General features: G+C 36.3%; 1 protein-coding gene across 1 annotated transcript in view; it reads left to right on the top strand.

The window, feature by feature from the left end:
• The window catches only part of MYO5C (myosin VC), a 35,404-nt gene that overhangs the window by 6,428 nt on the left and 14,713 nt on the right, over positions 1 to 14,263 (top strand). The window contains exons 7-25 of the mRNA XM_030498733.1: positions 112 to 193; positions 831 to 938; positions 1,490 to 1,596; positions 2,234 to 2,499; positions 2,931 to 3,012; positions 3,346 to 3,486; positions 4,038 to 4,163; positions 4,803 to 4,886; positions 5,841 to 5,975; positions 6,336 to 6,433; positions 7,928 to 8,014; positions 8,124 to 8,235; positions 9,160 to 9,371; positions 10,006 to 10,171; positions 10,580 to 10,726; positions 11,297 to 11,461; positions 11,690 to 11,783; positions 12,395 to 12,458; positions 13,646 to 13,826. Coding sequence (XP_030354593.1) covers positions 112 to 193; positions 831 to 938; positions 1,490 to 1,596; positions 2,234 to 2,499; positions 2,931 to 3,012; positions 3,346 to 3,486; positions 4,038 to 4,163; positions 4,803 to 4,886; positions 5,841 to 5,975; positions 6,336 to 6,433; positions 7,928 to 8,014; positions 8,124 to 8,235; positions 9,160 to 9,371; positions 10,006 to 10,171; positions 10,580 to 10,726; positions 11,297 to 11,461; positions 11,690 to 11,783; positions 12,395 to 12,458; positions 13,646 to 13,826 — 2,457 coding nt within the window. The remainder of the gene's footprint in view (positions 1 to 111; positions 194 to 830; positions 939 to 1,489; positions 1,597 to 2,233; positions 2,500 to 2,930; positions 3,013 to 3,345; positions 3,487 to 4,037; positions 4,164 to 4,802; positions 4,887 to 5,840; positions 5,976 to 6,335; positions 6,434 to 7,927; positions 8,015 to 8,123; positions 8,236 to 9,159; positions 9,372 to 10,005; positions 10,172 to 10,579; positions 10,727 to 11,296; positions 11,462 to 11,689; positions 11,784 to 12,394; positions 12,459 to 13,645; positions 13,827 to 14,263) is intronic.

Genomic DNA, 14,263 nt, shown 5'->3' with positions numbered 1-14,263 from the left:
TCATTATCACTTTGCAGTACTGTTGAATACAGATGTTTTTCTGTTTGTAGTTTTGGTTTTTTTTATTCTTTTCTGTCTTTCTCTAATGGTGTTCTTTGCTTTAATTTACAGTCGGAGAATGAGAGAAACTACCACATATTTTATCAGTTGTGTGCATCTGCTACGCAACCTGAATATAAGCATCTCAAATTGGGTAGGTCTCAAGAAAATAACTTGCTCTCTGTTTTTCAAGTGCAGTATTTTGAAGATTGGATTTTCAAGTGCTAGAATGTTAAGTGCTTTGTAGCATAAATCTCACAGACTTGCAATGGGACTTGCATTTTTAAGTTACTTAGCTATTAATCCTGCTTGCATTGAACTTGGTAGTAAATCCCTAGTAACTTGAATAGTGCATGATTAGGTACCTACCTTTGAAAATCTTTGAAAATCTTATTCTACTACTTTCTCTGGTGATCATAGAATCTCTACGATTCTGTGATTCTATGACAGATGCCATAATGACTGTTTAGGGGCTTGATTTATTTATCTACAGAGAAGCTTTAATGCCACCTGTGAGAAGCAGACCTTGGGTATATGTTTACTCAGTCTTCATTCCTATTTGTTTATTAGATCAAGTATTAAGATTGCCAGGAATTATGAATACCTGTTTGTGTCAGCTTAACTGAGCTAGGCGCGTGGATTTCTCTCAGAAAAAGAGAACCTCCAGCTCATCGCTGAAGAGCTGTCATCTGACAGCATCTTTACTTTTCCGGTGTTACCAGAGTCTTTACCAAGTGGCTATCCCCAGTCCTGACTTTTCCAGCATTACAAGTTTTGCTTCTTATCTATAGGAAGCGCAGAAGAATTTAACTACACAAGAATGGGTGGCAGCACAGTAATAGAAGGAGTTGATGACAGAGCAAATATGGTGGAGACTCAGAAGACATTTGCCTTACTGGGTAAATTTTTGGGGATACATTTTCAATAGATTTAAAAGATGGTTTGGTTTTGTTGGGTTGGTTGGTTTGGTTGTTTTCCTCAACTGGGCAAAGGTGGATTGTTTCTGAAATGTCCAAAACATTAGTAGTAATTACCAAAATTATTTCTTTCATAGCTTGCACATCACGCTGTTGGTCTGTTTTTTGCAAGAGCAAATGGTGTTCATTGTTAATAGTCAAAATCACTAAGGGCTGGAGCCTTCTTGACCCTTAAGCTAACATGCTGTGACAGAAGTGGAATTGGAAGCTTCTTTGCCCCTGTACGGCTTATGTGAAAGCCAAGTCAGACTTGAGCTGGCATTTAGGGAGGTACAGGAATCTATGCCTGATCTCTCCTTGGATCAGACAGGCAGAAAGTAGGCAGAACCAAGGCTTTGCATAGTAGGCTGCAGAGATGCTATCCAATTCTAATTCTTGGCTATGCAACAAAGCAAGTAATCCATCACTGTGCTTATTTTAATTAATTGTACTGTTTCTGAGTATTTAAAATAATCAAGAATTGGGTTTTTTAGGTCTGAAGGGGGATTTTCAGATGGATGTTTTTAAAATGCTGGCAGCAATCCTACACTTGGGCAACGTGGAAATAACAGCTGTTGGAGATGAAAGATCAGCCATCAGTGTAAGGAATTAGCTCATTCAGATACTAACATTTTCTTTTATATTCTATGCCAAAAGTCCTTTAGCAATAGTTTTTCTTGTATCTGGGGCTCAGAGCAGCATTAAATCTGGTATACTAAACTTGAGAGATTTCTCCATCCTCACCTATATAGAATCACAGCAAGTGTTTATGTCAATCCTGTTTCCTGCCCAAGTTCAGAGAGTGTGATCAAAAGGCAAAATGTGGCTAAGAGAACCCTGTATCCAATTGATCCACATCTGCTGGAAAAGCCATTTGGAACTATCTGCAGGATACAGGAAACAGAGCATTTGCAAAGCTGCTCACAATGTGTCCCAGCACACTATGCAAGCCTAAAAAGCAAGGACACCTAAACATAGACTAAAGTAACTTTTTCTTTCAGTGTCTTAATCCAAAGCAGCTCATCCAGTCTTTTTTTTCTCCTGTGTCAGGAGCTCTATCCAGTATTATTTACTTTAGCTTTTCCTGATATTTTACCAGGAGAAGAAGTGGACACAGACCCTTGTCTATCTAAACCCAAAAATCATAGGTTGACATCAGTGGCGCCAGGATTTCACTGTCTAGGCAACAGCTAACATATTAAATGTAATCTAATACTATTTATTTATCTTCTTTAAAGCTGAAGGATAAACATCTTGATATATTCTGTGAACTGCTGGATTTAAACTGGGACAAAATGGCACAATGGTTGTGCCACCGAAAGATTATCACTACCTCAGAGACTGTAATAAAGCCAATGACAAGAGCTCAGGCTGTTAACGCAAGGGATGCTCTGGCAAAGAAGATCTATTCCCACCTATTTGACTTTATTGTGGAAAGAATTAACCAAGCTTTGCAGTTCCCTGGCAAACAACATACTTTTATTGGTGTTTTGGACATTTATGGGTAAGAATGTCTCTGGAAACAAATTTAAGTTATACCTTTCCTTTGGAGTTGATAAGAGACACTTTTCAGTTTGTACCGCTAATGAATTTGGAGGGGTTTCTTTTACTAAAAGGTCATAGTCATGTAAATTCTTTGAGCATCCAGAGTAATGGAAAGGTTCAGCAACTATAAATATTAGTATTTTTGGTGAATGAGGTTTAAATTTCACTTTTGACATGATACTTCTAGATTTAACTCTGGATTGTTGTAGCTCTGTGATGTCTGGTAACATTAACTTCCAGGGAGTTTTGAAATGCCTTAGCATCTTCATTAGTCTTATGGCTATTTAATTTTTTGGAAATACTGGGATAGCTCAAAAGTCTTACAAGAATACTACCGTTTGTATTTAAATGTCAAAGTATTATTTTTTTCTTATTTGACATGTTTTTTAGCTTTGAAACATTTGATGTGAATAGTTTTGAACAATTTTGCATCAATTATGCTAATGAGAAACTGCAGCAGCAATTTAACCTGGTATGTTCTTTTATTTGTTACAGTTCTTTGTCTTATTTTGCTTCAGTTTTGAGATTATTAATACTGGATATTTGCAAAGGCTATTTGTATTTGAGTAATGGGTATTTCTGGATAATGGCTATCCAGTAATAGATAAAAATAGTGAATACATAAATACACACATATTTATGAAAATTTCTGAGTTTATTTTCTTACAAGACAGACATCCAGTATACTATAAAATACATAAATATTTGGTTTCTGTCTTACGTATAGAGTCACACACATGCACACATTGTATTTATTTTCTTCCTTAATTGTAACCTTGAATTTTCATAATTTTTACATATCTAGCATGTCTTTAAACTTGAACAAGAAGAATATATGAAGGAAGATATCCCATGGACTTTAATTGACTTCTATGACAACCAGCGTGTCATTGACCTTATTGAAGCTAAAATGGGAATTTTGGAACTTCTGGATGAAGAGTGCTTGGTAATTTAAAAATTCTTGTATTTAGAGCACATAAAAAAAACTATATAGAGTTTTACAGGTTGGGCTTGTAATCATATTTTGTCCTTTTAAATGGGAAGTAGAGCATTTTCCTCATGAAAGAAACATTAATGTTTGCCCTCTATTTGGTAATTTTAATTGTAGCCTATTTTTCTCTTACAAAATTAAGAACCAAAAGCTAGATTCTTACCTAGAAGCTAACCCAGATTTCTGCACTGAGTAGTGCAGTACTAGAACAGGTTAAGCAAAGGCACAGTGAGTTTCCCATCCTTTGATACTTTCTGGTCTCTGAAAGATGCTTTAGTGATATTGCCAAGTCATACTTCTCAGAACCCAAACCATGTAGTAATGTGGGAGAAATTAGGGAACATTCCCTAACTCATTATTTTATCTATTGTTCTGGTCATTAGCATTCTTAGGGATCAGATTGTCCCTGATTGCAGGTAACATTCTTTATTGATAATAAGCAGTTTTTCTGGTTTTAACAGTCCATCACAGTTTTGTTAAAGAGGTTGCCTTTGTCATTTTTACAGTTGCCTCATGGAACAGATGAAAACTGGCTTCAAAAACTATATAATAATTTTGTCAATAAAAATGCACTCTTTGAAAAGCCAAGGATGTCAAACACATCTTTCATCATTCAACACTTTGCTGATAAGGTAGAGTGTAAACAATACAGTCTCATTTCACCCTGTTTCTAGAAGTAGCTCGTTCAGAAAAGAAACAAACTTAGGAAATAGAGGAAATACCAGCCACACTTGGAATTTCTGTAAAATCAATCTTCAATGCATAGTACTACTTATTTATTGGTAATACTGTCTGTATCATGGCATTTAAACATAAGAAGTGCTTAACGTAATGAATTTGAGAATATGAAAATAAATAATCAACATAGAGGCAGAATAAGAGTGTAACGTATAAATAAAATAGTTCAGATTGTAGTCCGTACACATCTTAGTCTCAGTGATTTACATTTCAAATGTAGTATTCCTTGTTTAGTATTTAGATTTGAAATCATAGAGTAGTGAAGAGAAGAGGAAAGAAGTTCCTAATGAAGGCAGAAGGAAATAGCAGTCAATAGTGGCTTCTGATAGTTTGTCCTGCTTCTAAATTTGCACTACGCATGTATGTATTCTTGCCATAATGAATCTGGGTAGAGCAGTGTTTCAGCCATCATGTTTAAGAATAATAAAAGATCTGTTGGCCACCACAGCTTAGTAAAAATTACTGGTTTGCTAACTGTTGATATATTTGTATATGTGTAACTGAAAAGTTAATAATTTCACCTGTTTGCACAGGTAGAATACAAATGTGAAGGATTTCTGGAAAAAAACAGAGATACAGTACACGAAGTATTGATTGAAATCTTGAAAGACAGCAAGGTTTGTGAACAGTCAGTAATGATTGATTTTTCTAAATACCTGATTTTACTGGAATTCATTCACATCTAATTTTAAAATGTTTGTTCTGATAACAAGATTTTTTTAAGAAGTTGAATCCATTAGTTTAGTCTTAATTTTTATTTATACTCTAAAGTATGTATTTTTAACATCAAAATAACATACAAGATGAAAGCACACAGTATTCACCTTTTTCATGTATGTGCATTTACTTTGCTAGGTATGTTAGGGGAGTTTTGTTTGGTGGTTTGGTTTTTTGGTTGTTTTTGGTTGGTTGATTGGTTGGTTTGTTTGGGTTTTTTAATAGCTCCCTTGAAGAGCATTTTGGAAGCCTTGTAAGTGACCAATTCACTTAATTTTTTTTTCCCATAGTCATTACATGCAGCTTTGGTGGGTTGTGAATCATTAACAGCTGCCTTTGTTTATTCTTCAAGAGAGATTAAGAGAATGCCAGGGCAGGGAAAACATCAGATGTCTTATATGTGCCTGCCACTTCCCATCTGCTTGAAATCCCTTTTGAGTCTACAGACTTGGGACTTCAGGATTACTATTAAGAAGCAAACTTATTCTGACCAAAAGACATATTCTAAATCTAAGTTAAATACTGTGAAAATATAACCTAAAGTGGTCTTATTTTTAAATTTGTTCTGTATTAATGTCCATGTTTGCTCATACTGAAATGGCTTTTACAGGCCAATTTAACAGTTGAGTTTTGTCTGTGAAATGTGTAAGTGCTTCACAATAGACTCAGAAGTGTTGAACTGTTTTTAAATTGTTGTTTGTTTGTGGCTTAAAGATCTGGTTCCAAGTCCTGCAATACCTGACCTAAGCATTAAGGTGGGTGGGTTTTGCATTTTATGTTATAGAAAATGTAATTTTTATTTAAATATTACAGTTCCACAGCATCTAACTGTGATTCTTTCACCACACTTTTAGTTTCATCTGTGTGCAAATTTTTTTCAAGACAGTCCAGTGTCCATTTCACCTTTCAGTTCAACTATAAACATCAAATCTGCAAGACCTGTTCTCAAGTCCCCTAACAAACAACTCCGGATGACAGTTGGCAGTAAGGTACTACATAAACATGCTGCCCTATGATGCTCCTGCTTTCAGGGAAGTGTTCTGGGCAGTCTGAGACTGTGATACTGTATTCCACTACTGTTCATGGGGGACTGTCCAGTTTTCAGTAGAGGCAAGAGCCAGCCACAGTATAGTGCTCCAGGTCTGGGTATAAGTAGGTGAGTTTAATTTATATATAGGAGACTGTTAGGTACAGCAGGTTTGTTACATTTCTTTTATTTAAGATCTAAACCCTAAGAAAATCTCCCAGTGTCCAGCCAAAATCTATCAAATAATTAAAAAAATCCCAAGATTCTACTTCTTACTTAGCTGTAAATATTTCATTAGCAAAACTGTTCTGATATTTTCTAGTTCCGGAATTCTTTGTCTTTACTTATGGTGACACTCAATGCAACCACCCCTCATTATGTACGATGCATAAAGCCAAATGATGAGAAGTTGCCTTTTGAGTAAGTATGTTTGTGGTGTTGAGTTGTTATATTACCTTCAAAGTTAATAGAGTATTTCTCTATTTCACAGTAACTACATGTCAGCAAGCTAAATTCTTATTGTTGAACAGCTTCCCATACAGAACGTATTTTAACTTTCAAGATTGCTGAAGTGAGAAAAAAAATCGTCTTACAAAAACTAGAATAATAGTTATTGATACCTTGAAGAATTTTAGGATAATGAAGAATTTTTAAGTTGGGTATTAGTGTTTGTGTATTGTCATAACATTTTCAGGGGAGAGGTTGTCCACCTTTAGTTTAAGTTGATGGATATTTTGTATAGGTGTGTTTGCTCTTGTACAGTATGGATTAGCACTGGTTTCTATTTAGGGAGTAAAAGCCACTGCCACTTTCTTTGTGAACTTCCCTTTTGTCCACAGAAATATTTAGAAGAGCGTTAGAAGTCAGAAAAGGTGTGAGCAGTGTTGAACATAGCATTGGTTTTTCCAACAATTTTGTAGAATTTTAATTTTATAAAATAATCGTATATGTAAGATAATTTGCAAAATGTCTATGACTCCCTTGATAAGCACTAGCTTGTAAGTAGGAATTAACTTTGATGCAGCTATTGGTCTGTTTAGTGAGCATGTGTGGAAGCACTCTAGTTTCAATTCCACAGCTTTCAGCTGGAAGGTAGTGTAATGGCAAGTGAAATAAAAGCTCTTACCATATCTGAGTAGAAGGAAAGAGGCGAACTTGGATTCTAAATTAAATTTAAGTGTGTTAGCTCATTTTCCTGAAGCCAGACAAAATCTGTCCATGCAAAGCATGTGACAAATGGCACTGTTCCACTATCACTGCAGTGAGACCTATTCTGTTCAATGGCCATGAGGGGGGAAATAGCTTGGATAAGATAAAACCATGTCTGAATCAGACTAGAAGAGTGTACCCTAAGTTTGTGAAAGAGCTGTATACCATCTGAAAGAACAATGAACAGTCTGTCAGCCACAGGGATCTCTTAGCTAGTACTGGATTCACACTGTAGTGTAGTGCTCTGGTCCAGAACTGGAAAGGGTCCTTCCATGCCTTGTGTTGATAATCTTGAACCCAGATATTAATGAGTAAATCCGGGTTTATTCATAATCAGTGTGCTAAAGAGTACCAAGAGTTTCTTCCCAACAGACTTGAGGGAATTTACTTCTGTGTATGTTATGTGCTGAGAGTGGCATGATTCTTTGCTGCTTGCTAACATGAAATGTCACCATTAATACAGAAAGGAAGGAGGATTTTCTGAGAGAGAAATAGATACAGTCTTCCTTTTGTTTTGAGAAAGAAAAAGAAACCCAGATAGTCCCTATCCCATGTTTTAAAAAACTAACAAACAAAACCCCATGACTATATGTAAAAAGTAGGGACCCCTGCATCCTAAAGGGGGTGGAAATCCAGCTAGTAGAATGCTTCTAATTATCATAGCAACCCAGCAAAAATGTAAAATATAACTCTGTTTTCTTTTAGGTTTGATTCAAAACGAGTTGCTCAGCAACTGCGAGCATGTGGTGTTTTGGAAACTATTCGAATTAGTGCACAGAGCTACCCGTCCAGGTAGGGATAGCGGTGGGCCTCCATGTGTCAAAAAATACTTGGGTGCCTCTGAAATGAGTTGCATTTTCTGTTAATTTTCCAGGTGGAAAATTTTCTGTTAATTTTCCAGGTGGACTTACATTGAGTTTTTCAGCCGTTATAGCATCCTTATGACACAGCAGGAACTTTCCATAAATGATAAGAAGCAGATTTGCAAGATTGTTTTGCAGCGGCTAATCCAGGTTAGTTTGTATGCACTGACACTTCATGTATTATAGTGTCTATTATTAATAAACAGTCTTTTTTGCCAAGAGGAATATCTCACTCCTCAAATAGGAAAGATGTTTACATTACTATATTTTCCTGATAGAGTGTGTTGCACATAGGCTTGTGAGTTAATAACCTTGTGTTGTGATGCAGTCAGGGTGAGATTTAACCTCTCTATGCTTAATATCTTCATGTGCAACATGGAAGATATTCTACCTGCATTTATAAGCCAGTGAACAGTAAATGATACACATTTGTCAAGTATTAGTTTACACACAAGAGGGCTGTTGATGGTGGAATGCAGCATATTGGAGAACTGTTCTAAAAATGTGCTATTCTGTATATTGCTCCTGGTTTTAGATAAGCCTGTAGTGATGCCGCTCGTCCAGTGATTCGAGTCAGCATGTCAGGACTGAGTTCAGAATCAGCGGTATATAAGACCAAACACAGGCATATTTGCAACACAGCTCTGGCGCAGGCCAAGGGTTGAGAGCCTGAGCTTAAAAGCAACTTCTCTCCTGAGTTTTTGCTCACACAGCTTGCTCATTCAAGGCCAGACATGTACATCAAGAGGTGGTGTTGAGGCTGAGGAACCAGACTTGTAGGAGGGGGTGAAGAGGTTCCTTTCAAGGCCCTAATGATAAGTCGAGATCCTCCCTTTAGTTTGAGATCACTAGGGTGCAATTTTTTTGGATGTGATTCTATGGTTCTTTCCAGCTAAGTGGATTTTTCCCCCCATATACTCCCATCTGCAAAGAAGGCAAAGAGGATATTCTTATTTAACGAGATCATGTCATTTCAGAAGAGCTTGCCTGAAGTGACAATTTATAAAAGGAAGAGAGTGTCTGGTCTACAATCATAGACTAAAAACTTAATACACCTATTGTTTTCTTTTTCAGGATCATAACCAATATCAGTTTGGGAGAACAAAAATTTTCTTCAGAGCAGGACAGGTTGCTTACTTAGAAAAGCTGCGATCAGACAAACTGAGACATGCATGCATCATGGTCCAGAAGAGTGTTCGAGGCTGGCTGCAGCGGAAGAAATTCCTTCGTATAAAACAAGCAGCTCTTACAATACAGCAGTATTTCCGGGGGCAGCGGACTGTACGGTACTTTCAGATGATAATGGATTTGCTGTTAGGGTGTGCCTGAAGGGATAGGAAAGGTCTAACTAATGCCCAGCACTAATTTGGAAGTGTAATCTTTATGAATGAGCAGTTCAGATTGTATTTCCACTTCCTCCTGACTGTAATGATGGACTTGAAAAAGTTCAAGTTATTCAGGTGATATGAAGAAAGTACTCTAGCAGGTTTCAGATGTCTGCTGGATTACTGAGAGGCCTGTCCACCTTTAAGCTCAGTCTTTAGCTAATGATGCGTGACCCAGTTATCAGCTTGGGCTTACTGCTGACCCTCAGAGCCAGAGAAGAAATCAGGTAGCAGAAAGGAAAAGCAATTTACAAGGGTTTACAAATTAGTGTGTATAAATTACTAAAAGGAATTATGCAGCAGAGAAACTGCACCAGAAAGAGACCATCAGAACAATTGCTTATGGAACAGATTTCAAACATTGTGGATAATTCCTTCTCTTTCACTTTAATTGAAGAAAAAACTGTATTTTTGATAGTGGATGCCTGGTTTCAATACCTTCTTTTTTGTGTGTGTGAGGGATTTGACTGGCCAAGGGAATGAGTATGAGAAATCTAATATGACCTAAGTAAACTTTATTGTCTTTTGAATCAAGGCAAGCTATAACTGCAAGAACTCTGAAGGAAACATGGGCAGCTATAATTATTCAGAAATACTGTCGGGGTTACCTGGTCCGTAGACTTTGCCAGCTCATCCATGTGGCTGCTGTAACAATTCAAGCTTATACAAGAGGATTTCTAGCAAGAAAAAAGTATCAGAAGGTACAACCTGTCAAAAGATTTATTTCAGTAACTGGAAAAAGCTATTGCTCTATAAGAAAGATGGAGACAAGGGCAACGATCCCTAATACTTTACCTTGTGCATGCCTGGTTCTCATATCTTCTGCTCTGTTTTTATATTGTTAAAAATACTATAATAATACTGATAAACAGTGTCTTACATTTAATCTCTGAGCCACCAAGAACTCTGTCTGGTTTATACCTGCTGCGGATCATTTAGTGTGATTATTACAGTAGTTTAAATGTGTCTGCAGTCTGGGTATTTCACTGTTTTGATACTTCCATGAGAATCGTCATTATATTACAGTGTCTGAAGAGTCAAAAGTGTTATAATTGATGATGATTGAGCCATACATAATTACAGACAGATGTTAATATTTTATTTTAAAGATGCTTGAAGAGCACAAGGCTGTGATCCTTCAGAAGTATGCCCGTGCATGGCTTGCCAGGCGCAGATTTCAGAATATTCGTCGGTTTGTATTGAATATCCAGCTTTCATACAGAGTTCAGCAACTGCAGAAGAAGATAGAAGAGCAGGTGAGGGCCATCAGTCAGCTTATGATTTGTACTGATTTTTTATCATATCTGTTTTATTCAGAGCTCTCATGTTGACTAGAGGTTTACGTGAATTACAATATCCATACTTTACTTGACAAGACAGGAGAATATGTAAGAGAGATGGTTCTTTATAATGTCAATAGTATTCTTCCTACATCCAGGTAGCAAGAATCATCTAGGGTTTCCTTACGTTTTTGGGTTAGTTGTGCCAATGAGAAGAGTCTCATTTTTTAAATAGTCACTCCAATTTCTGGGATTCCGTGTAGCAGGATGCTCTCACACAAGAGCAGTGTGAGATACTGCTCTTGTGCAATGTATTTTGTAACTTTGGGGAATTCCATATTATATCTATTTTGCAGCTTATTTTTGAGAGCCATAGCAGCCAAACCATCTTTAGGATGGTAGCCTTAATCTAGTTGATGGAAACAATCTTTGGTTGAAATAATCATGACATAGGATGGTGAGCAGAAATAGGTCAGGTGCTTCCTTCAAAATTCTGTAAACAGTTTCAGGTATGCATTTTTCTGTTTTCTTTTAACCTCATTGTAGAGTAGAGAAAATCATGGTTTGCTGGAGCGATTGACCAGTCTGGCTTCTACCCATATGAATGACATGGATACAATTCAGAAACTTGAATTGGATCTTCAAAAGTTAACTGCTCAGAAGAGAACATGTGAAGAGAAAGGGAAAAAAGATAAAGAGGACAGTGAACAGGTGAATTTTAATTGCCATCTGCATGCTTTTATTTTAGTTGAAATATTTTTTTGCAGTTACTGGATTTATCAAATGCATGATTCAAGGGTTACTAAGTAACTTCACATTTGGGGAGGGCAGCAGGAATGGAAGGGAGTCCATATATGTTTGTTAAAATGTAAGACCTTCTGTGACCTATTTCATCTTCCTTTGTAATTTGTATATTATGCTTACTTCTTATGTGTACAGAAAATCTTAAAACTTGAGAATTGGAATAAAGAATTACAAGAACAGAAAAAGACCTTAGAAATAAAGCTCCATGAAAAAACTGAGGAAATGAAAGGTACAGTAACTAAAGGGAGTTTAAAAGGAGTTATAGTGGGTTGTAGAAGTTGTAAAGTCAAGTTTTCAGCAACGGTAAATGAGTTTTTTTCTAATAAAAACAATATAAAAGCTGAATTTACAGTAAATCTAAGCTTCTCTTGCTTAGAATATGTAGTGCAAGTGTAATGTAATCAGTTTTATTGTAATAATTAAATTCAATTCATTCTTTTAGTAGCAAAAGCTCTCCTCCTGTTATGTTTCCCATCTCATGCACATGCATTCCTTCAAAGTTTCACTTTGTCCTTGCTTCCTTTAATATACAACTTCTAAGAATCTAATTTCAAAGGACACAGGCAGCACAGGAGATCAAGTATAGTTTAGGTGAAACTATAGATAGATGAAACACCAGTGTGTTTCAGAACCTTTTTATTCTATAGCATTACTTGTAAAATTGATAATTTTTGGCACTTGTGAGAGTAATTTCAGCCTTAAAATATGTTAAGGATTACTTATTAAAGCAAAACTTCTCATTGTGGTCATACTTTAATATGTGGTCATACTTTAATACATGTTTTAATAATGCCCATAATTGCATGAAGGTCTTTTAAATATTGAAATATTTTTTGACAGAGAAAATGGATGACCTCACGAAGCAACTCTTCAATGATGTACAAAAAGAAGAAAATCAGCGAATGTATGGAATCTGAATCTTACTGTTTTGAAACAGCCTTCATTTTTTCTCTCTCCCTGCCTTCCTTTCTCCTGCTGTAAATGTATTATGCTCACACCATTATGAATCTGTCAGTGTTCTTGGACATGAATGCTGGTACTGAAGTACTTCATGTACAGTTGAGGAAAAGCACATGCTTGTTTGAGGGTCAGTCACACACAGGAAATTACACTGTGGACTTGAGACTTTTCTTGCTCTTGCAGTTTCCTGTCTTTTCATGTGTCTTCCTGAGAATTGAAAAGCAACCTCAATCATAATGGTTTCTTTGGAGATATGCTCAGAATTCAGTCAGGACTGGAAGAGCAGATGATGGCCAAACCAGTCAGAATTCCTGTGAAGTGAATATTAAAAGACAGAATCAAAAAATTCAGCTTGAAGGAAAAGCAGTGTTTGTAAAGGACATTTTAACCACTTGTAGAGGTTAAAAATATGGGGGGAAAACTTCATTTTTTTTATCCGCTTGGTATTTCATTTGCAGTACTAAAAATCCTATTATTTAGCAATAAATGGTTGTTGCTTTGCAGCGTGCTTTTCTCAGATCCAGTGTTTATTTCCTGTTAACTCTTTTCCAGTACTGGACAGAGAACCTTAGGTACCAAATAAATGCTGTTCTCTCAAGTGTGAAGAGTGCAATCAGTCACTTTTCCTGAGGGTTAGAAGCTGTATGGTGTTTCAGCTTAGTCTGATTTCAGCTGCAAATAACTTCAGACTATGCTAAGAGGACTTCTTTACTAGTTTTTCTGCTTTGCCTGTTAGCTATATTATGTTTGAAGCCACTCCATTCCAGCAGGGACTAGTAGAAAATGTCCCTCTTGAAGAACAAAAGGGCTTTCTGTTCTGTGGCCATAAATGTAGCAGAAAGCTGCTCAGATAGGCTAACTCTTGAAGAGTTAGAGAATTAGCCTTTAAGTGGAAATAAATTAGATTTGCCTTGAATTCAGTTCCAATATCTGAATTACATGTAGGGAAGTCTCGGGACATTCTCATCCCATTGTCGTCCATTTTGTAGATTGATTCTGAGGATGTAGGATAGCATTTTCATGTAATTATGGTTCAATTAAACATGTTCTTCAAATCAAAACGAAAACAAAGCCCACTCTTTCACTTATGAATGTAGGAAATTAAAACCACCTTTTCAATGTCTTATTTAGGATACTCGAGAAAAATTTCCAGAATCAGAAGCAGGACTATGAAAAGGAGATTGAGTTGCTCAAGGGAGAAATTAAGATTCTGAAAGAAGAAAAAAATCAGCTACAGCAACAAATTCAGCAAGAAATTGTCATTCAGGATGGCTTGAAAATGGAAGTAGGACAACTTACAAAACAAGCACAGGTGAAAGACTTAATTTTGGAGTCTTTGCTAGATAAAGCAAATAGAGAATATGGGTGTTTTATTTATAGATTATCTTCACTAATCTTTTTATCTCCAGTGCATTTTTAGAAGGAGTTGTAGTTGACAAGGTGCATTTGATGCACCACTGTATGAAGCTGTATGGTTTCATATAGTTCACAATATGAGTAATACGCTGCTTGCAGGAAGAAGTGCTTGGTTTGAAGAGTAGTTGTGCCCGAATATTTGTATGTTTAAATGTGTAGGTCTTTTTTTCTTCCTTTTCCCAGGAAAGTATTTGTTTCCCAAGGGATTTTTTATAAATGTAGTTTAGAAGTTGAACCTGAGAATAGTACTTTTGTGTAAAGTCACATTTTTTTCTGAGTCAGTTCCATGACACAAACACACATGTTTTCACTACATCACATTAATGTCCTCTC

The sequence above is a fragment of the Strigops habroptila genome, chromosome 9, assembly GCF_004027225.2.
Source record: "Strigops habroptila isolate Jane chromosome 9, bStrHab1.2.pri, whole genome shotgun sequence".
Lineage (NCBI taxonomy): Eukaryota > Metazoa > Chordata > Aves > Psittaciformes > Psittacidae > Strigops > Strigops habroptila.
This window is presented reverse-complemented; position numbering and strand designations above follow the sequence as displayed.